Source organism: Tenebrio molitor, chromosome 5, assembly GCF_963966145.1.
Source record: "Tenebrio molitor chromosome 5, icTenMoli1.1, whole genome shotgun sequence".
Lineage (NCBI taxonomy): Eukaryota > Metazoa > Arthropoda > Insecta > Coleoptera > Tenebrionidae > Tenebrio > Tenebrio molitor.
In genome coordinates, this window is record NC_091050.1 from 1,107,558 (window position 1) to 1,128,847 (window position 21,290).

General features: G+C 39.1%; 3 protein-coding genes across 6 annotated transcripts in view; 2 read left to right on the forward strand and 1 right to left on the reverse strand.

Moving 5' to 3' along the window:
* Positions 1–12: 12 nt before the first annotated feature.
* Rubicon (run domain Beclin-1-interacting and cysteine-rich domain-containing protein rubicon) lies at positions 13–4,759 on the forward strand. The gene is made up of 7 exons (XM_069046770.1): positions 13–336; positions 391–1,370; positions 1,689–1,993; positions 3,351–3,795; positions 3,849–4,214; positions 4,263–4,416; positions 4,468–4,759. Exons 1-7 carry the CDS (start codon positions 157–159, stop codon positions 4,675–4,677), a joined length of 2,640 nt encoding a protein of 879 aa, XP_068902871.1. The 5' UTR covers positions 13–156; the 3' UTR covers positions 4,678–4,759.
* A 21-nt stretch (positions 4,760–4,780) lies between these two features.
* On the reverse strand, positions 4,781–21,009 carry LOC138130335 (E3 ubiquitin-protein ligase TRIM45). Of its 4 annotated transcripts, none has more exons than XM_069046777.1 (8): positions 20,647–21,009; positions 20,516–20,585; positions 18,288–18,633; positions 15,757–16,022; positions 15,499–15,702; positions 11,832–12,429; positions 5,226–5,473; positions 4,781–5,174 (listed from the first exon to the last, which is right to left on the reverse strand). In XM_069046777.1, the coding sequence occupies exons 3-8, from the start codon at positions 18,628–18,630 to the stop codon at positions 4,917–4,919; spliced, it is 1,917 nt and encodes a 638-aa protein (XP_068902878.1). In that variant the 5' UTR covers positions 18,631–18,633; positions 20,516–20,585; positions 20,647–21,009; the 3' UTR covers positions 4,781–4,916. The 4 variants fall into 4 exon arrangements, with proteins under 4 accessions (XP_068902878.1, XP_068902875.1, XP_068902876.1 ...); XM_069046774.1 differs by having other exon boundaries at positions 20,467–20,585; XM_069046775.1 differs by lacking the exon at positions 20,516–20,585 and having other exon boundaries at positions 20,647–21,008.
* Positions 7,339–21,290, forward strand: part of LOC138130331 (ATP-binding cassette sub-family C member 4-like) — a 35,864-nt gene continuing 21,912 nt past the window's right edge. Inside the window, exon 1 of the mRNA XM_069046768.1 lies at positions 7,339–7,476. The gene's annotated coding sequence lies outside the window, so the exon portion shown is untranslated. The remainder of the gene's footprint in view (positions 7,477–21,290) is intronic.

Genomic DNA, 21,290 nt, shown 5'->3' on the forward strand with positions numbered 1-21,290 from the left:
TTAAACGTCAAGTTGACAGTTGTGGACGTTTTGACAGCTGTCATTCTCGTGGGAGGATTTGTTTAGATCATGAGTAACTCTAAGTCGCGTTTTTTCGTTTTACTTTCTCTCATTGGGAGCAAATGTGGGGCTTGTTTATCAAAATAACGCAACAACATGTCGAATTCTGATACGTATGTGCAAAAATACCAACAGCTCCTCCGCGATTTGAAGACCACGGTTGAGGGGCTGCTGGTGTCTCAAGTGGCAAACGTGTGGTACATCTACGGGGGGCTGAACCGCTTCCACTGCTCGGTGGAAAAAATATTCAAACACGGCTGCAAATCTCCTGGAATCGTGAGTCAAGAGTAAACACATACATAACCTCACTTTTACGCAATATTCTCTCAGGAAAATACCAGCTACTTTAACTTCATTCAAGGCCTAGAATGGCTGCAACCGGAAAATTCCAAGTCCTATTTTTCGATAGACTGCGAGTATAAGCCTCACGTGCCTCAAAACCTCAAAGACGACAAGGCCTCAATTTGGCTGTACCGCAGCCTGGAGAACCACTCTCTGTCCCAGAAACTGTCCTGGCTGTTGTCAGACAAAACGCACCTCTTGAAATGCTACCAAAAGTACGCGTTTCTCTGCCAGGAGAAGTACGCGGAAGCCGCGCTGATTTGCTTGCGCGCGGTGGAGCGCAACCAGGCCAGTCTGATGTCAGAGATCAACCCCTGCCTCTTTCTCCTGGAAGCCAACGCCAAAGAGTTCCACAAGATGCACCGCCGGTGCTCGTCGTACCCCGACGACCACTTGAAGATGTACGCGGAATGCGAGAAGAAGCGCAGCAGGACGATGCAAGACGTGAAGGAGGCGGACAAGAGCCCGGTCAAAGTTCCCCGCATCAAGGGGAAGTTGAAGCCGTGGCACAGCATGCCGACTTTGCGCTCCAACAATTTCCAGATGAAGGGCAAAGAGGTGTTCGCGCAGAGCAAAACGACGCCGTCCACGCCAATTTATACCAAAAAAATCTCAGCCAATAGTTTGAAATTCGATTATAAGTCGATGCAATATCCAAAGATGAGGAAGAGCAATCTGAAGAAGGGCGGCGCGAAGGGGAGGAAGGAGACGAGGCACGTGATCATAAACAATTGCGATATTATCGAGCACACGCCCCCTTTGAGCAGCTCGCAGAGCAGCGGCAATATGGGTACTGATGATCTGATGAATCTTTCCACCAAGTCCTTGCCAGAGACGAGGAATCTGACGCATTCCCCGAGACTCGTTGACAGTTTTTTGCCCTTGCCGGGAGAGAAGGACTTCAGGAAGACTCCCAAGAAGTCTTTCATTGAGGATGGCGGAATGAGTGTCCTTCCGATGGCCACCGGGTTCGTGAATTTTTTTAATTACATTCTTGAGTATGACTTACTGCAGCGTGACCAAAACCGAGAACCAATTGCGTTGCTCGGCCGTCACTCACGTGATGAATAACAACGAATCGGAAGGCTCTTCAACAATTCAAGTATCGCATTGGTTCACGTAAATCACGTGACTTACTGTTTATATTATGCGTGAAGTTTAAAAAAAATGGATGTAGTTTTTATCTTGTTAAATATTTTGTACAACGAATAATGTGAATGTGAATTTATCTGAAAAATTGGAACGGAACTAAAAAGATACGTTTTTTGTATTTTTTTGCTGTTCAGGTACTTTCCGAGGCCCGCGAAAGGTCAAAGTTTGCTCTCCTTCTTGACCTCGAGTCAATTTGCCAGAGCAAACGCCGAACTCGATCGAGAGAATGCCCACTTTAGCATATCCGAGGCGATCATTTCCGCTATGGAACAGATCCGGTGCCGGAGAGATGTCAAACTGGCCGACGACCAATTCGACGACAGCGATCCCGAGATCATGGATTTGAAGCAGCGGATCAGGATCAGAAGACGGGAAAAGTTGGTCGAAAAGCAGAGGAAAGTCTGGACGGAGCCGTTGATGAGCGACGGAAAAACTGACAGTGAGTACTTGAATTTGTTTTGTAGAAAAAAGAGTTTGGGATGTCGTAACAAAAAAAAAAGAAAAACTTGGGGTAATTAGGAGCAGGTTCAAGGATGGATGAGCTAATAAAAAGCGAATTGTGACTTTTTTTTTGTTGGTTCAACACATTTTGTTGTAATATGTAATGTTTCTCATTTTCTCCTCCGCTAATAAAAAGAAACAAAAGAAAAATTTGCGAGCGAGGAAAAACCTACTGGATCTTACGTTATGTTGTGTTCTTTTGTATTTTATGCCAACTCCCTTTTACGTTGTTTTGTTACTTTCCCAACTACACGTACTTTGTTTTTTCCTACGAGGCGACGCAGCGATTTGTTTTAAATTCGCAATTCTTCCTCTTTCACGTCACTTCGACAAGAAATACAGACCGTACTTTTTGAAGTGAAAACTTCTTTAGGCCCGCCACATACATTTTATTCCCGGGCAGTGAATTAGTTTCATGCGACACGCTAAAATGCAAGCGAAAATCGTTCGCAGCACGACACGGCAAGCTAAAATCAAGGGAGTCGAGTTTTTTAGCGGAGCGAGCGAAAAACAATCGACTGTCTGTCACTTGTCAATTTTAAATTTTCATTGTACGTTGTGTTGTGACCCGACTGACCTCAGTGCAGAGCTGCATGTATATATATACAGGATATTCCACGAGTGATAATGAGGCTGACGTAATTTAAAATGCAACCCACGTTATATTTCCGAAAAAAGCTGGGTACTGTCATTAAAATGTCCGGCTTTTTTTGAAAATGTGTTGTGGCTTGAATTTATTATTCCGTCAGGCTCATTATCACTCGTGAAATACCCTGTATAGTTTTATATAATATAAACGATAAAGACACGACAAATATTGTAAGTTTACAGATGAATGTAGGATTTAATACGTAATTCTCAATTATATGGCTTCAACAATTTATCTATTGGAAAAATTTGTGTAGCAAAATGTGAAGAGGAAAATGGACAAACTATCATAATACAGGGTATTGGTATTGCTATGAAAACTTGTGTTGTGTATTGTGTTCAATATCATCGTCAAGAAAATAAAACTTAAACATCCAAACCTAACCTCACAAATTTTGCCTGAGTGTACCTCTAAAAGCGGACATATTTGCAGTTTCTATTCAAAAATACAGATTTTTTATGCTTATTTAAAAACAGCATTGGGTTTAAATATGTAATAATAATTATTTATGCATTGCTCCTTATTCCTCCATAATGAAATATTTTTTATAGAATAGGTACATATTACTTAAAATCAGTAACGAGCATCATAGAAGTTTTCACTTCTGTCGTGCGGTCTTAAGCACACACTCTTTTTTCTCATTCAGCCGCCACCACCGTGAGCCCTTGCTCCACCACCCCCGAGTCCCTGTCCGACAGCGCGAGCTCCGACGAAGTCGACGACCTGGAAATCGACGAAGTGTCCAACCTGTCGGACAACCACTGCCTCTCCGTCTCCATGGCGTCTCTCTACTCCGAAGCGGACGTCTTGAAGCGACCTCGAGGCGCCCCGGACGGCGCCTCCGACATCTTCTCGGCCGAAGGCGTCGCCCTCTCCCTCATCAGCAAGTTCAGCGAGAAACAACTACCGAGAGCGTCCGACCTGGAGTGGCTAGTGTCGGAAGAGGACGCCCCCCAAGCTCTCCTCCCCATGCCGAAGAGCTGGCCGGTCAGTCCCGACGAGTCGACTTGCTCCTCCACGCTTTTGAGGGGCACTCAAGAGTGGGCGCCGCCTAGGCCCCAGATCATCTTCACCATACATCCGCCCCCGTCGTGAGTACATCCAGATCTCGGGGGTTAGTTTGTTGATTTGGTCGCGTTTCCAGGAGGAAGATCTTGATTGCTAAACAAAACTATCGGTGCGCGGGCTGCAGTATGAAGGTGGCGCCACAGTACGCGTCAAGATTCCGCTATTGCGACTATTTGGGGAGATATTTCTGTACAGGGTGTCACACCAATCAGCTCGCGCTGATTCCAGGACGAGTCTTGCAAAAGTGGGACTTCAACAGATATCCTGTGTCTTCCTTTTCGTACAGACTCTTGGAACAAATGTATTCCGATCCCTTGTTCCGCGTTTTCGAATTGAACAAACACATCTGGAAGATGTCGAAGAATCTCCAGTTCTGTCGGAGATTTCGGTTGGGTTTGTTTCACCTAAAAGACTTCATTTTTGTTTGTAAATATGCCGAAACGTGAGTATTTTTGTTTGTTTTGATCGAAGCGTAACGGTTGTTGTGCAGAGTTCGGGACAAGCTGCAACAAGAGAAGTCCTACATGTTAACCGAGCCCGAAGTGTATTCCATGGAGGATCTAGTCAATGTTAGAAATGGTGATATGAAACTTAGACTTAAGTATTTAGTGGATTTGTGCTGTAGACATACGTCGGAGTGCAAGGTAGTCTTTTGGAAAAATGAAAAATCAAATTGTATTTTTATTTTTGTTAAGTTGTGCATCGCGAGAGGCTTCATCTGCGAGATCTGCAACGCACCCGAAGTGATATTCCCTTGGCAGATGCGCAAAGTAAGACGGTGCAGTCAGTGCGGGGTGTGTTACCACATCTGTTGCTGGGAGCCGAGCAAGCAACCATGTCAGAAATGCGTAAGGATCAGCAGACGTAAAGAGAGTATAGGTAACAGTTCTAGCGACAATTTTTAGGCAACTAATTTTTAAACAGAGCCCTTTTGTATTTATTTCACATTTTATTTTTATATCGTGCAATTAAATTCGTATATTCGTAGAGGGGTTGTGATTGAACACCTCAACTTCCCAACAATCTTTATTCCCTAGACCTAGCATTCAGCTTGTTAAGTAAACATCGACCAGGCTTTGTACTGAATTACTCCTTCAGCGGTGGCGGAATGAATCGAGAACTTTCTTTTTCTTCATATGGGGTGCTACAGAGTAAACTGGTAGTGCGAGTGCGTGTTCGAGCGGGTGCACTCCGAATGCTCCAACACGTTGCCGCAGCAGGACCAGTGCCTGCGTCCCGGGTGTCCTTCGTGCCCGTGTCCACATCCCTTGTACCCCCCGGGCATCTTGCCTCCGCAGCCGCACGTCGCTTCTTTGCTGCCGCCGCTCGAGCAGAAACTGCAGCAGTGGAAGGTGCCGTGGTGCGGCTTCAGCGTTCGCACGATTATAGGGAAGGGGCTGTCCTGCAAACAATCGGTCTGTTAGTGTGAAGGGCGGGCGGGGGCGCCACCGACTTTGACGGGTTGGCCTTTGACGGTGACGCTGAGGACCAGTTTGCCGGCCACGTCGGGGACGAAGGCGACGGAGTAGGTGCCGTCGCGGAGGTCCTCGATGTCCACCAGGAGGGATCTGGAGACGCCGGCGTCTCTGTAGCGGATCTCCGCTGAGATTTCTTCGCCGCCACGGTCTAGGCGTTTGTTGTGGCGGTCGCGCATTTCTAACGTGAGCTGTGTCTTCTTGCCGACGCGGAGGTTGGTCAAAGCTGAAGGAAATCAACCAAATCGTTAAGTATTAGACGTTTTTATTATTTAAAACAGTAAAAAAAGTGGTGTTGAGAGGTTATGCAACCAGTTGTTTGCACTGGACAGTTCGGAAATGAAAATTTTCCGTTCAAGTTTTGAAAATACATTGTGTGACGATCAAAATCGATTAATTTTATTCAAATGAAAGTAGTGAAATAGTTAAAATGAAGAAAATTTACGTAATTTGATAAATTACCAAGAACTGTCAAATGGGTTATGCAACCACTAATACTCATCGAATTGGAAAGATTGAAAATGAAAAGTTTTCGTTAAAAATTTGAACAGAATAGATTGAGTGATCAAAATTGATTTATTGTATCCAAATCGAGGTAGTGTAATAGGTATCAGAATAATGTGGACATAACTGCAAAAATTTGCAGGACTGTCAGCTAGCTTATGCAACCAGTAATACAGTGCCAAATTGATTTTAAAGTTATTGGGCGGTATCACGACACCGTTATTAAAGTTGTTGTTAATTAAAATCGTGATTAAAGTAAACAAAAACGATATAGATTTATGCAATTATAACCTGCGAGAAAAAGATGAATTCGTCACCATGGTAATTAGAGTCATGTTTAAATTTAATAAGGGTGTCGTGATACGGCCCATTACCTTTTAAGGTTTCGGGATACATATTTTACACGCGTTCTTATGAGAAATCGATCAATGCTCGTATGTGAATTGATAAAAAATATATTTCAAAATGGTCAATTTTTCTTAAATTTTTCACACATAAAGTATCGATATCGTAGAATTTTCTAATGAATTTACAAAGAAAGTTGGTCGAGGATTTTCCATGTAATCGCTAATTATATGTGGAAAAACACGGTTTTTGAGGTTATGTACCTGTTTTAATTTCAATAAAGAGTGAACAAAATGCATATAATTGACGTCGGTATGCAATATTAGTAATATTACACTCATATCGCACGTTTTACTACAGTTACGTTAAGAACTTTAACAGAAATGCAATGAAAATTGAATTCAATGTGCTTCCGCTTACCTATTTTTATTTTTTACGTACAGTCTTAGTTAAAATAAACACAAAATTTACCTGTAACTGATTACAATTCGTTTCCAAAAATTAAAAACTTTATTTTTGTTCGACACGGTCAGAATTTGAGAATTTTCTCCTATGTGAACGGATTTTGATAAATTTGACAACTTGTCAAAACGAAACGTCAAGCTAATTTTAAAGATTTTCACCGATTTGGAGCCTTTGGGGGACTCGTCGAACAAAAAAACGTTGTATTCAACTCGTTCTTGTGTAATTTGGGCTTTTTTTGGCACTCGTGCGCCTTTAAAACTCTCGTTTCACTCGAGTTTTAAACTGGCCCACTCATGCTAAAAAAAACCCAAATTACACGCGAACTCGTTAAATAAACTACTATTTTCAAATAATGATTCCTCGTAATAAACGTTTCATAGCATTATAAAGAATTCCGCAACTTTTTGCTGAGATTGTTACTCCAGTTCATCCTTAAGTACGTTTTATTGCAACTGTGACATTTTGCGAGCGTTCACCTTACCATAAGGGAAAAAAGGATGTGCATTTGCGAAAAAAAAATTAAAAATAAATAAGGCATCGGCCGGAAACGTCAGTTATTTTTCCTCCAGGATATCAAGTTATGTCTTTTTGGAGTGTCGTTCAATAGTTGTGGCTTTTGCCATATGCATAAAACAATAAGCAAGGTTTCTTTATGTGTGGGTAATTTGCATAGACGGAGTAGCAGTTGCGATTGGTGATTAACCAGTAATTAGTACGATTGGGTGCTTCAAAATTTTATTAACGCAATGAATGCGGTGTGCTGAAGTATCAATAGAATTTTATCGGTTGAATATTCTGCGGTTTTATACGTTGTTTAGTTTATTGTGTCGGGTTGTACGGTACGGAAATGAATTGAGTGAATGTGGCTGGATTTGGTGTTTCAGATTTTGACTGCGGTTGGTCCATCTAGTAAAGGTAAGAGTCTCAGTTTGTTAAATAAATGAGTCAAAGGAGAATACGAAAATTACAAGTCTTGAATTGTTGGGTTTTGTTCTCATTTTGTGGATCCACATTTTCGAAATTTTGTTTGCAAAAGTAAAATTATCATTTGGTCAGTAACTTACTTCTCATGTTTGCTGATAAAATTTAATTGTTATTTTAAGCATGCAAGAAATAAAAAATACAAGCAAATTGCGTTTAGATTTTTTTTTGAATGGATACAAGTCGTTTTTTCATTATCTACAGTGATGGCTCTCCTTTTGGACATAATTACAAAGTTCTTCAAAATTTTATTTGTATAGAACGTTGAAGGAAATTACGTAATAACACAAAATTATGAGCAAAACGCCTTCAATCTTAGGCTAGGGCCACACTACAGACTAAATAATCGGCCGATAATTTAGTCCTATTGCGTAGCTTCCGCGCCCACCAGGTAAACTAAACTGTTTTCGATCAATCTGTCGGCCGACTACAATCGCTTTAGTGTGCGCACTCACATAAGTCCTCATACTTATTAAGCAACCAACTAAACTGTCGGCCGATGAAAAGTCTGTAGTGTGGCCCTAGCCTTAGAGAGATAATGCTTTCAAGTTAGTTTTGAATTTGTTATAAAAAATGAGTGATATATTTTTTCAAATGATTTCTATAATTCACCAATAGATCAAACTATTGAAAGAATGTCGACAGTAAGACTTATACAGGGTGTCTCAGCTAAGACTTTCGAGCCTAATATCTCGGTTATTTGCCAACGGATTTTTCTGCATTTTAAAATGCAAATGCATATTTTGGACCGTGAAGGTTCAATTAGTAATAATAAAATTACCTCAATTTAAAAAATGTAATTTTAACACATGTTTCCTTTATCGAAAATTATGCGCATCTGCGAAAAGGGATGACCGAAATTCTGCAAAATTGCGCGTTTGTTTCATACGCGTCTACGTTTTTGCATTTGCAGCCACGTTTAACACAGTTTTTTGCTTTTTTATTGCAAACCAGACGTCTTTCAAGGACGAGTTTTTTCCTACAACATTTTTTATTGACGATCAATTTTTTATGTTAATTGATTCAACATTTTAAAAAGGCATGTGTAAATTACGTTCTTAAGACTTGGGTGATTGCATTAATGGGATTTTATTCTTCACCGTCTAAAATATCTGCATTTTAAATTTCACAAAAATCCGCTGGAAAATAACTGAGTTGTTAGGCTCGAAAGTCTTAGCTGAGACACCCTGTATTTTTCAAACCGACAAAATCTACTAACGGTTGACAGATCTAAAATTTGCATATGGTAGAGTGGTATGAAGTAAAAAAAAATATCTACAGTGTCCTAAAATTGGCGCACTAACTACTTACTACCTTCTCAAGGATGTTTAAATGTACAGTCGTTGACCAAAATAAAATAGGACAAAGTAAATTTCGATTGTGTAATTCGATACTTTTGGAAATCCATCTCTTAGGAAACAAAAGTGTCAAAAAAAAAAAAAAATTCTGATAAGTGTTATCATTCGACAATATTTCAAAAACTCACAATCATTCAATTGAACATAGTGACAGTGACGAGATGACAAGTGAAAAAACACAACCTAACTTTTTGTAAATCAATTGTCAAGTCAAATCAAGTTGTAATCTGAGACACATACGTCTCAGTTACACTACACAAATCTTCGAATTGTGAAACTGTCTAAGGTAACACTTTGTCCTATTTTATTTTGGTCAACGACTGTACATGAAAAAAATATGGAAACAATTTTTTCACACAAAAAATAATTTATTGCAATTAACGATGATACACAGTGGGCCGAAAAAAACGGTACAAATTTTGTACGCTCATATCTTCTTGAGTTATCAATTTTTTTAAATAATTAATAAAGGCTGTTTGATAAAAAACGCCTCAACCCATAACTTTTTTATTTATTACCCGATTTCAATGAACAAAAAAACCAACGATATGGTTTTTCATGCGCTACAAAACAGCCATAAATGATATTTTTTTGGTGTTATCTTCAATAGCTAACGATAGTCAATTTTTTTTTTAATGGGCACATGTAGTTTTTTTAGGTTCAGTCTGGTAAGGTTTTTTTTCTGAATCTAATGATGTATTGAAAGTTATCATTTGGTCCATAGTTAACTGAAAAAAAAAAAATTTTTTTTTTGTGGTTCAGCTTATTATGAAAAACAATCGCAATATAAAGTGCGGTAAATGTCATCCAAACGTCAGCTTAGAAATTTTCATCTTTCATTTTCATTTTTAATAGAAAAATAATAATAATAATACTAAAATAAAATTTTATTTTTAATAATTCATGTTTTCCAAGAAAATAATAATATAACACCTCAAGATTGCACCTGAAAATTTTCAAACTGACACTTGACATTTGCTATTTGTATTCCAATTGTTTTTCAGGTCTTGAAAATTTTATAACAAGCTGAACCACAATTAAAAATTGTTTTATTTTTTTTTCACTTAGCTATGGACCACATGATAACTTTTAATACATCATTAGATTCAGAAAAAAAAACTCTACCAGACTGAGCCTAAAAAACTTCGTGTCCATTTAAAAAAAAAGTTGACTATCGTTAGCTATTGAAAATAACGCCAAAAAAAATATATTTTATGGCTGCTTCGTAGCGCATGAAAAACCATATCTTTGGTTTTTTTGTTCATTGAAATCGGATAAGAAATAAAAAAGTTATGGGTTGAGGCATTTTTTATCAAACAGCCTGTATACCAGTGAAAAGCCCAATTTTTATAAAAAAGATGAAGCCCTCTTACTGTGCAGAGATAGTCCTAACTAAAAAGTTGTGCGTCATAACATGAGGGCATGCAAAAATTCTGGTTTTGAAGATATTTTTTGTTTTCAAAAAATTATCTCAATTAATGTGATGATTTCCGACCAAACCGGAAAGCATCGCTGTTCGCTGAATCGGTGATGAACAAAACATAGACGCAAAAGTCAAACCACCATGTATAGAAAGTAGAAATGCATTATTGCGAATTGCCAACAGGATTAGACTTAGTGGGTTTCCCTGTTGTTGCACTTTTTAATTCGTCAAGAAGCATTTGTTGGCTTTGAAACTCGTAGTCTCTGTACAAATCTTACAGTTCTCTTTTGATTTTACAATAAACTCTTTTGTGGTCATAAACGTCAGTAACGTCACCTTCACCAAAGACATTTTTCTCCGCCATAAAAATACTCAAGTTTTTGTCTTCTGTTAAAGGCCGCCTTACATCAAGGCAACAATTGGCAATATGTTGCCTGCAACATTTTTTAGTAATGTTGCCGGTCATTACTAGAAAATGTTGCATGCAACATGTTGCCAATTGTTGCCTTGGTGTAAGGCCGGCTTTAGTTTTATAACCATCCATATCTGATGGCTTTTAGTTTTTATTCTCAAATGTTTCCACTTATTTACCATTCTTCTTCGATTTTGTAGTCAACTCTCTTTGTTCTTCTTCTCTTCGTTTTTTTGTGGAATTTTTACAATTTTTCCGTACACCACAGAAACCAAAAAACGTTCTCTTGCCACTCCCAAATTTGATAAATCACCCTTAAATCTTGCCCATTTCGTCTTTTCCAACCATCTGTCTTATTCCCTCCTCATGTTTAGTCTTGTAATTCCTCCATTTCCTCGCATTCCCCTAATGTCCCGATATTTATCATTACCGTCTACTTTTCCCTACACCACTTTCTAAAAATACTACCGAGAAATGTTATGCAGTCATGTTTTGACACGGCGGCTAATTCGTCGCGACGTCTCTAAAACCCGACCTCTCCTGAAAAATTATCCGTCGAAATCGAAACCCATTTCTCATCCCTCCGCTTCTTCGCGTCCATCTTCCCCGACGCTGTTCCGGTGACGTAATTACTGCCCCGATCGTAAATTACAAACGTCATTTTCAAATGAAGCGTGTGCGTGCAGCTCAGACGTAAGTCCCGAAATAGACGCGACATTTAGGGTTGACGCACGTTGATTTAAACAAAATGCAACAGATTTTATTGGGCGGCGATCATTTGTTCATCCTGGGAAGATTTATGGGGTGCCGTTCGCGCCGCAATAGCCAATCAATTTTATTGATTGCGTTTACAGATGGCGCTGCTGCTTAATGAAGATCAACAAAGGAAGAGCTCGAAGGCGATAAATTATTTTCTGACGAGGATGCATCATAAGATAAGTGGGTGTGGAGTGTGGGTGGCAACTGTCATTGTGACATTTGTAATTGAGCGATTGAGCTCAGACATGACTGTCAACGGCGACAGCCTAATAGGTTTATAATAAAAAACATCTTTTCTTTTTTTTTACTACTGTACTTAAGTAACTCTCTGACTTACCCTCTGTATTGATGACACAATTGCTGGGGGCCACCATCTGCGTCGTAACAATCCCATACAAAGGACAACACCCTTGAGCATACTGCGCCACTTCCTCCGGCAGGAACAGCAAACTCCCCTCCACCCCCACATCCGCCACTTTACCACCACCGCACTTATCAATCCTCCTCATCACCGGCTTCAAGAAACTCAAAACCTCGACGTCCGTCCCGTCGCTCAACAACTCCTCCAAGAAGAACGCTACATCCCGCGCCTCCCGTACCCTCTTGTGCAGACCCAGCTTGCACTTTCCTATCTCTTGGAGCTTCTCGTTGCGGGTCTGGTTGACCTGGTCGATGAGTCTCTTGCGGTGGTCCTCCACGGATCGAATGTACTTGTCGATGAAGTCTTCGACTTCAGCCTGGATCTTGGCGCAGCGCGCTTCTAGCTGTTTGGAGGTGGCGTGGAGGCGGTTGGCGGCGAGGGCGGACTGTTCGGCTAGGGATTTGGCCCTGTCGGCGGCGAGCCGGAGGTCGGTGAGGTGGGCTTTGACGGCTCTGGAGACGGGTTCGCACGTGTGGCCTTTGTGGGAAGCGGAAACGCAGTCCCGACATATGACCTGGAAGCAACAAAGTCGGCTTTGAAGGCGGGACAGGATGTTTATGCGGGTGGCACGTTGGCGGCAATTACATCGGTGAAAAATTGGACCTGTGGGCGGTGGGGCGGGGGGTCTCAAAATCTCTTAGTTGTGACAAGTTAAAAAATACGTAATACAAAATAAATAAATAACAAATAAACTTTGTATTTCTTTGTACTTTATTTGACCTCAGGGAGCCAATAACCATAAATCCTTACCGGGTATCAGTGGTGTAACGAGCTCACCTCGCTTATTCCTGTTTCGTCGATTTCAGTAAACGTCAGAAGTTTTTATTTTAATTTCAATATGGTTTAATTTCTATGGTCTCGGGGGGCGTGATGTCCCCGCAAATGCTTCCCAAAAGCTCAACGAAATGCTCTGAGCTTTTACAGTTCAAACAGAATAAGAGAACCCTTAAGAGGGTTTTAAATCTTGAGTGGAAACACGTTTCTTCCCCAAAATGTGCCTAAATAATTTTTCTCTTTACACCTGTTCAAAATCAGATGCTGTTTTTTTGGTTTGTTTGAAAAAGAAATTAAATGACTCTATTTAGTAGAGCTTCTGCAGTAAAAGCGAGCTTCTAAGCTTTTATAAATGTCGGGTTTCTCTTTGAGATCTGTGGATTTATCTGCGCATCTGGATATCAAGACTGTATTGTTTTTACTTGCGGCACGGTGTACACCTTTGATATTTTAGACATTCTTAAAACGAACGGAGAGAGACGGAGTCGAAGAGATGAAAGAAAAAGCAATTAGACGACGTTGTTTGAGATTTAAAAATAATTATTGGTATTAGCGTTCACAGAACGTACACCTGATTATTTTTAAATAGCGACACTTAAAGAGAGCATTAGTGTTTCAGTACCTGTACTATACTGGGTGATCCTCACAGTTCTATTTGTTTTTTGGCACTTGTTTAATTTGTGCAAAGCGGAGAAAATCTCTCATTTTCCTTATACAGGATGTTATTGAAAGTTGTACAGATATTTTAACCACGAGCTACTGGCCTCATGTAGAACTAGGAAAAAATGTCAACTGTCAACTGTCAAAAAATAAAATGACAATATTTTTTGAGCTACAATTTTTTTTAATTACTTCTAGTCTTCTGCGTTCTCAAACAACCTCGTAGGTAAAATTTCGGCACATTTTAAAAATACACCCTGTATATCATATTTTATAAAACGTACACCAATGTGGTTTCCTTGTTTTAAAGCATATTTCCTTTAGGTTACTTCCCATTGGCGTACATTTTATAAAACATGATATACAGGGTGTATTTTTAAAATGTGCCGAAATTTTACCTACGAGGTTGTAGGACAACGTAGAAAACTAAAAGTAATTTAAAAAAATTGTAGCTTAAAAAATAAATGTCATTTTATTTTTTCTCAAAAAATAAATGTCATTTTATTTTTTGACATAGAATTTTTTAGATGTTTTTTCCGAGTTCTACATGAAGCCAGTAGCTCGTGGTTAAAATATCTGTACAACTTTCAATAACACCCTGTATTCTTCTGGTTTTTATACGTTTTCAGAAGTTTTTTTTTTTAATTGATACCAAAAATCAAAAGCGGAACCAAACTAGTTGAAAATTAGATTCGAAGAGTTTCTAGAGACAATCCTTATTTGGTTTATTTTACGAAAATAATTAAACTTGGTTTAGTTCAGCTTTTGCGTAATTTTACTTTGTGGGTTGTTTTTTTTTGCTCTGCGCCGCGCTGTCTGACGGACTATCCCCACAACAAGGTTTATATTTAGTCGTAACAAATCAGTATTTTTGTGTTTGCGTTTACGTACTTGGCTTAAAAATACATTGGAACATTCAAAATAAATTTGACTTAAGTGTCGGAATGCCCCAATTCAAGCAGGCAGAAACTGCGCTTTTCTTATTATTCTTTTTTATAAATAGCGTCGTAAATTTTGCCAGAGATCGTTTCTCTAATTCTAAAAAAGATACAGTGAGGTGATTTGAATGCGTGCGAGTGGTGCAACCGGAAATAAAAAATGCGTTTAGTGTAAAGTTACTACTTTTGGCAGCGTAAACTGAGAAAAAATGCAGAAATAGCCTAATGCTTGGTAAAAAATGGTGAAATTGTGATTGTAAAAGAATCTGTCTTGGGTAAAAGTGTAAAGAGGGTAAGTGGAAGGAATGAAGGATAGAGTGTTGGAAAAACAAATGATATTCGTGGAGGTTTAGAGGGTGGAAAATCCCCGGTTCTCCAAAAATATGTTTCGTATAAACGTTGTTGTCTTAAACTTGTCAAAATAGTCGCTATAAATAAAAAAATGGTAAAAAGAAGTGTCACTTAACACTGAAACTCGAAGGGGGATTTTTTTCTGTTATTTTGCTAAGATAGCAAAAGCAATTTCTGTTATGTAATGAAATACATTTTCAAACGAAATGATCATATCGAAAAAAATGGTTATTTGTGCATCTTTTTTTATCCGAGTCTGAGTTTTCTGGCCGAGGCGCAGCCGAGGCTGAACAGGCAAGGACAAAAGGCACTTTTTGAAATTAACGTTTTTAAAAAATGTGTCTTTAATTTTTGTTTAACAAGCATCACTGACTTTATTGATTCGTTTGTAAATTTTTAAAGCACTGTAGAACCTCCTTCCACAAGCTTTTTTCACATTTATTTCCTTCTAAAGCAAATAATAAAGACAAATCTTTCTCGTTCAGTGAGTCTTTTGACAATCACCTCGTATATTTTTACGGCTCAATTCGAGCGAAAGCCCCATTGATCTCACGGATCCTCTGTTATGTTTTGATTAATTAAGATGTAAGTGCCTGTGGCATGTGGTATTAATCAGGCGCATATTTAACACATGGCTTGTCATATTCAGAAACAGATGAAACCGTGCAGGCCGTGTCTGCCATTTTATTTATTTCTAATTCTTCTGGTGAGAAATTACACTTCACATGGCTAAGATTGCTTAACACAACAACAAAATTAACTCGTCGCACAAGAAATATAGTCTTCTCAACCAGTTATTAAAGTGGATACATATTTAACTGTGTGACCTAATCTACGACTCGCCTTTTATCTCACCCTACCTGGTAACAAGACGAACAAAAGAGACACAGCTCCAGCTCCGGATGCTGCACGCACATGATCTGCCTCCGCACTTTGGTGATGCCCTTCCTTCGGGCCTCCTCCAGCGACAGCACCTCGTGCCCCGCCGCTGACTTTTGCCTCAGATGGAGCTCTTCGCAACGGTCGCAGAAACTGATGGCGCAATCCATGCACCTGGCGGTGGCCTGCAATGAAAAAAGAGTCGACTGGTGTGCTGACGTGTCGGTTAAAAAACATACCGATACGTCGGATGTGCACACATCGCAGAGTAGATGCGTGTTGTGGGCGTTGAGGGTTGCTAGCACCATCCGGTGCTGGAGGAGGTAGTTGGGAGGGAAGAGAGACACACCCCCGTGTGGCACTTCCGCTCGCGCCCCACACGTGGGGCAGCAGATTCGCTTGACGGTGGGGGGACAGCCGGGGTGGAGGCTGTTGTTCCGGTCGCTGACGTAGCCGGAGCCGCCGGAGCCGGAGCCCTTGCGAGATTCGGACGTGTTGGCCGACTCTGGAGGACGAGAAAGGGGATTTTTTGCATTAGTTGGAGGATTAAATGTTGATCGTAAGGAGAGTAAAAAAGTGTACTGGAAATGAGAAGGAAAGAATAAATATTATATCTAGCAGAAAAATGCTTAGGAAAGAAGACAAGAGACTGAATAAATAAAAGTAAAACAGGTGAAAAATACGAACAAAACATACATATACAGGGTGTTGTTGAAATGCGTGGACAAATTTTAATCATGAGCTACTGGCTTCATGTAAAACTCGGAAAAGATATTTAAATCTAGGAAATATGCTTTAAAACAAGGAAACCGCATTGATGTACGTTTTATAACATATGATATACAGGGTGGATTTTTAAAATGTGCCGAAATTTTACCTACGAGGTTGTGGGACAACGTAGAAGACTGAAAGCAATTAAAAAAAAGTTGTAGCTCAAAAAATAAATGTCATTTTATTTTTTGACATAAGAATTTTTTAAATATTTTTTCCGAGTTCTACATGAAGCTAGTAGCTCGTGGTTAAAATTTTTCCACGCATTTCAATAACACCCTGTAGAGGAAAAAAATGAGCAATAATGAAAACTGAATGAACAAAATTTTAAAACCGGAAAAGAATATTTCTTTAACTAGGTCAGTTTTATTTAGATCTTGTTGTCATTCTCTTTATGCCAACGTGCTTGGCAAAACATATTAAAAAAGTAGCATTTAGCATTAAGAGAAACATTTTTCGATCTTTTTTATTTTTCGGGCCGTTTCCGTTTCCGTCCGATGACGTCATCGAGTTTTTCTTAAATGGTCATCCTCAGTTGTTTCAGGAGATAGATTTTTGTAATTTTTTTCTATTTATTCTGGTAGTCTCATTTTGAAAGTTGTGGAGATATTTTAATTTAAGGTAGTCCGTGTTAAAAGAAGGCAAAATAACCCAACTTGCCTCATACAAATGTTAATGGTTTACAAGAGAATCAAAGGAATTAGTTTGTTTGGGAACCGCTGAAAAATTTCAAATTTCGCGGGCAGTTTTGACATATAACGAACGACCAACTTAAAAAGTCAAGTTTTTATGTTATTCGAGATTATAATTGATTGTTATCGTTTAAGTTTTTTTGAGTTTTATCATGAATTTTTTATAAAAGTTGTAAAGTGCTAATAAAATAGGGCCTGCAACTTATTCAGAAAACAACAAAGGCTTAAACAACAAAGTAAAAAGATTGTAATTGTGAATAAAAGCATAAAATAAAACATCAAAGAAGTTGCTCAAAATGCTTGCCATCGTTTGCAATGTAAGCTTCAGCACGACCTGCCCAAGAAATTTTTCACTCGGTACGTTAAAGAATGATTTCGCGGCCTTGTTATACAAGTAACTATTAATATCATCGATATTTTTGATAACTTTAATGTACAGTGTTTTTCTTTTGGTTTTCTTGTTTTGTCAATTGTATTTCATTATTTTTCAAAACTATTTCTTAAATCTTCCCATCCAATTAACATAAAATGTTCTTTTTTCTATTTTTTAATTTACTGTCACTTTGACTTTTAGTTTTTACAGGTTCAATTTTTTTCCATTATGATTTTGTAAAACTTTTTAGGCTAATTTTTACCAAAACGTGTTAAGATTTAAAGACGTCACTCAATGAGATCTATTTTTATGACGACTTATTATTTTTGATCTGTGCCATGGAAGCATTAGTTTAAATTAAAATATAAAATTTACTCCGGCAGTGACAAATGGGCCAAAATTTGTATCCCTGACACCCGAAAATAACCTACAAATGCCAGAGAAATCCTTCCATCACATTGATTTATAAAATATCCAAATTCCTGCGACTTTCATATTTGAAAAACCCCAAAAATAGCAACCGACAGGACATCCCAGACTTATTGCTCCACCTTCTAATTATCGTTATTTTCAAAGATGCTTGAAAATAAATGTCCCCAATTTAAACAGTTGGGCGTCTGTTTCAATATAAATATTACAGCGTCTTGAGCCAAACTATCCGATTATGTAACCTTTGAGGATGGTTTATATTTCCAAACAAACAGAAAAATCTCCAACGTGCCACATATTTCAACCGTCCCCCCGTTAAACAAATCAACAAACTCGTTTCCCCCATTTCCGTCTCCTCTTAACAGCCCTGAAAATCAAGGCAGCTCTCCTTTTGCCTCAACTATTGGACTCACCTCACCTTGAAACCAAAACACTAGGTGCTAGGAGCTAGGCGAAGCCAAAACAGTGCCAAAGCGAAGCCCGACTAGCGCAAATCAATTCTTACCGTCTGACTCGTCGTCGCACCAATTGGAGTAGTCGTTGGCCTCCAGTTCTTGCAGACACCTCAGACAGAACGTGTGCAAACACGGAAGGACTTTGGGCTCGACGAAGAGTCTCCTACACATGGGACACTTGAATTTGGAGTCCTCCAGGACAAAGTTGCAGATGCTCTTGGCTCTGGGGCTCGTCGGGGTCGGTTTCTTGGAGGTGTGGGGAGTTGATTTGGAGCGGTCGTGGCTGATTTGCGTCGGTTCGATTGATCTTCTTTTGGCAGCGCCCACTTCTTGGCTCTGTCGACGCCTCGCGAAGCTCCCGAAGATGTACGACATTCTGTCTATCTCCATCATAATCTGCACAGAAATGGAGCAACATGATCCCTCGAGAATAGCGAGAGATGGACGTGAAGAGCGCGCTAATGGAAGCATCCAGATTAAATTTACTTTAATAAAGCCCAAAGTGCTTCAATTGCAAATCTATTTCTGTTGGCAACATTTACAACCTCTTAACTTCCCAAGCAGTTAAATCTAGAAATAGCGTTATTGATAGGGGGTCGGCTCGAGTTTATTAACACGAAACCGACGCAGAAGAATCCAAAAAAAAAATTGTCTTGGAGACAGTTTCGCGCCCCATTTCACAATCGCGAGAACACACGATTTGGGAACATCTGCAGCCGATAATTCACAAGTGTCACACTAAAACCCCATTTATAGTTTATGGCTGGGACCCCGACAGATGAACTTGACCTCATTAGGGGGTGGTTTAAAAATAAACGTGCTCTTAGGTATCGACAATCACAAAAATCTGTTTACATTTCAAAAATAGGAGCAAGGTGTACTTGTTGACTCATGACGGACCGAATTAGTTTGGGATTTTTGAACAAAAATTTCAATAATAAGATCAATGTGTTGCTTTACCTTGCACGCTTGGGCATTCTTACTGTAAAGCATATATCTGTAAAGCATGACTTAAAACTCCTGAGGATGATTTTGTCACGAGCCGCAAGCGAGTGGCGTAATTCATCCGAGCGAGGAATAGCCATTATCCGCGAATAGAATACTATACTTTTTCTACGACTATGAAGAGAAATTGATAAATAAGTTTCATTATTAGACAAACTGAAACTGACGTCTTAAAATTATTACTTTGTATTACATACTTGAAACCTACCATTGCATTGAAATTTGCGAGTGGACTTTATAAACTAGTTGCTATGATATTTGCAGTGAGTTTTGAAATTATTATTCAACGGGCCGTGGGTAATGAATCCTGTTAGGTATTAGTGTTTAATAATTACAGTATTATCCAATAGGAGTAGAAAATAGTAGTTTATTTGACGAGTTCTTGTGTAAATAGAGGTTTTTTGGCACGAGTGGGCCAGTTTAAAACGCGAGTGAAACCAGCGTTTTAAAAGCCCACGAGTGCCAAAAAAGCCCAATTGACACACGAACGAGTTGAATACAACGTTTTTTTATTCGACGAGCCCTTTAAAGGCTTCAAATCGCTTAAAATCTTTAAAATTAGCTTGACATTTAGTTTTGACAAGTGGTGACATTTATCAAAATCCATTCACATAGGAGAATTCAAATTCTGACAGTGTCGAACAAAAAAAATCATTTAAGAAGGTTATAAATAAAATGGGCAATCCATAAGGTATCATACGTTGTCAATTTATAATTTTTTAGTGATAGTGACTGTGATTTAGTGAGGATGTGAGTTTGGTACTTTTGACACAATCTGGTGACTGACTTTAGCCACCAATACCAAAAACTAACCTAACTTTTTGTGTGAACATGTGACATGTAAACTGCAATGACAGTGAAAACGCAAGCAAAAATACAAGAAATGCCAAAAACTATATCTTTTAATAAAGTATATTTAAGTGATGCTTGTTTTTGTGCCTTTTTGATAATTTTAGGCGCCTAAAAGTGTGTTGTAACGACCTATTTTAAGCGCCTATTTCTATAAATTTCAAGCGCCTAAAATCCGGTCTTTACTGATAAGCAATCAGTCAGTTTTTGAATGGTTTCTCAGTGTCAGAAATTGCAATAGAATTTACAATACGAGAAACTTATAAAGCATTTATTTTGTGAAGTAAAATTTGTAATTACAATTTTTATTTTTAGCTTTGATAAATATTACAATTTTCTAAAGATTTTGCGATGCTGTTTGTGAAAAGGGTTTACCCTCATTAGTGATTACAGAAGTCCATTCGTGAAGAAATGAAAAAATTACTTGGTGCTTTAAATTTGTATTAACTTCCTTTTACTCGATCGTAATGTCCATCATCCATCCATCAGAAAAACTGGAACAACCCAGTTTTGGGCAAAACTCTTAAAGAATGTTGAACGCAAATCGTGTGCTACCTCTTGGCGGCTGGTCCCGGGGGCGGCACCGCTCACTGCAGCTCTCGCGAAGACAACCAAAACACGCGAGGAATCCGTCCGTTACACAAATATTTCTGCGACGCCGGGCGTCTCAACGCCACGCCACTTCGTAACAGACTGATGTGGCGTTTCTATTTATTTTCCTCCGTCGTGTTGTGGGCATAACTCAACGGGGAAGTGATGTACGAGGTCGTTCCGAAAAGAATCCGAATCACTTTCGACAAGAATTGAAGACGACGCTCGACCGAGAATTATCACCGCGAGGAATCTCTTTGAAATTTGTCCCAAAAGAAAAACTCCGCCGACGTTCAAGTTTACAACAACAAAACGCCAGACCAGATTCAGGTTTGTTGTTGTTGGACGGATCATGTTTGCGGCGATCAAAATCGGACACGTGACTAATTTTATCTTTCATTTCTGCCTGGTTTATGGGAGTGTAAATTGCATTTTTATTGTTTGGCGGCCCTTTGCAATTCTAGCTTTAATGACGGTAAATAAACTGCAGCGATAGACTTTTTACAGATGTTACAATTTATTTTTATCACACCGAACAGCACATTAATTCGAGTTGTTTTGTAATTCTTGTATCAGTTTTAAGATATGAATATGTTGGAAACCGTCAA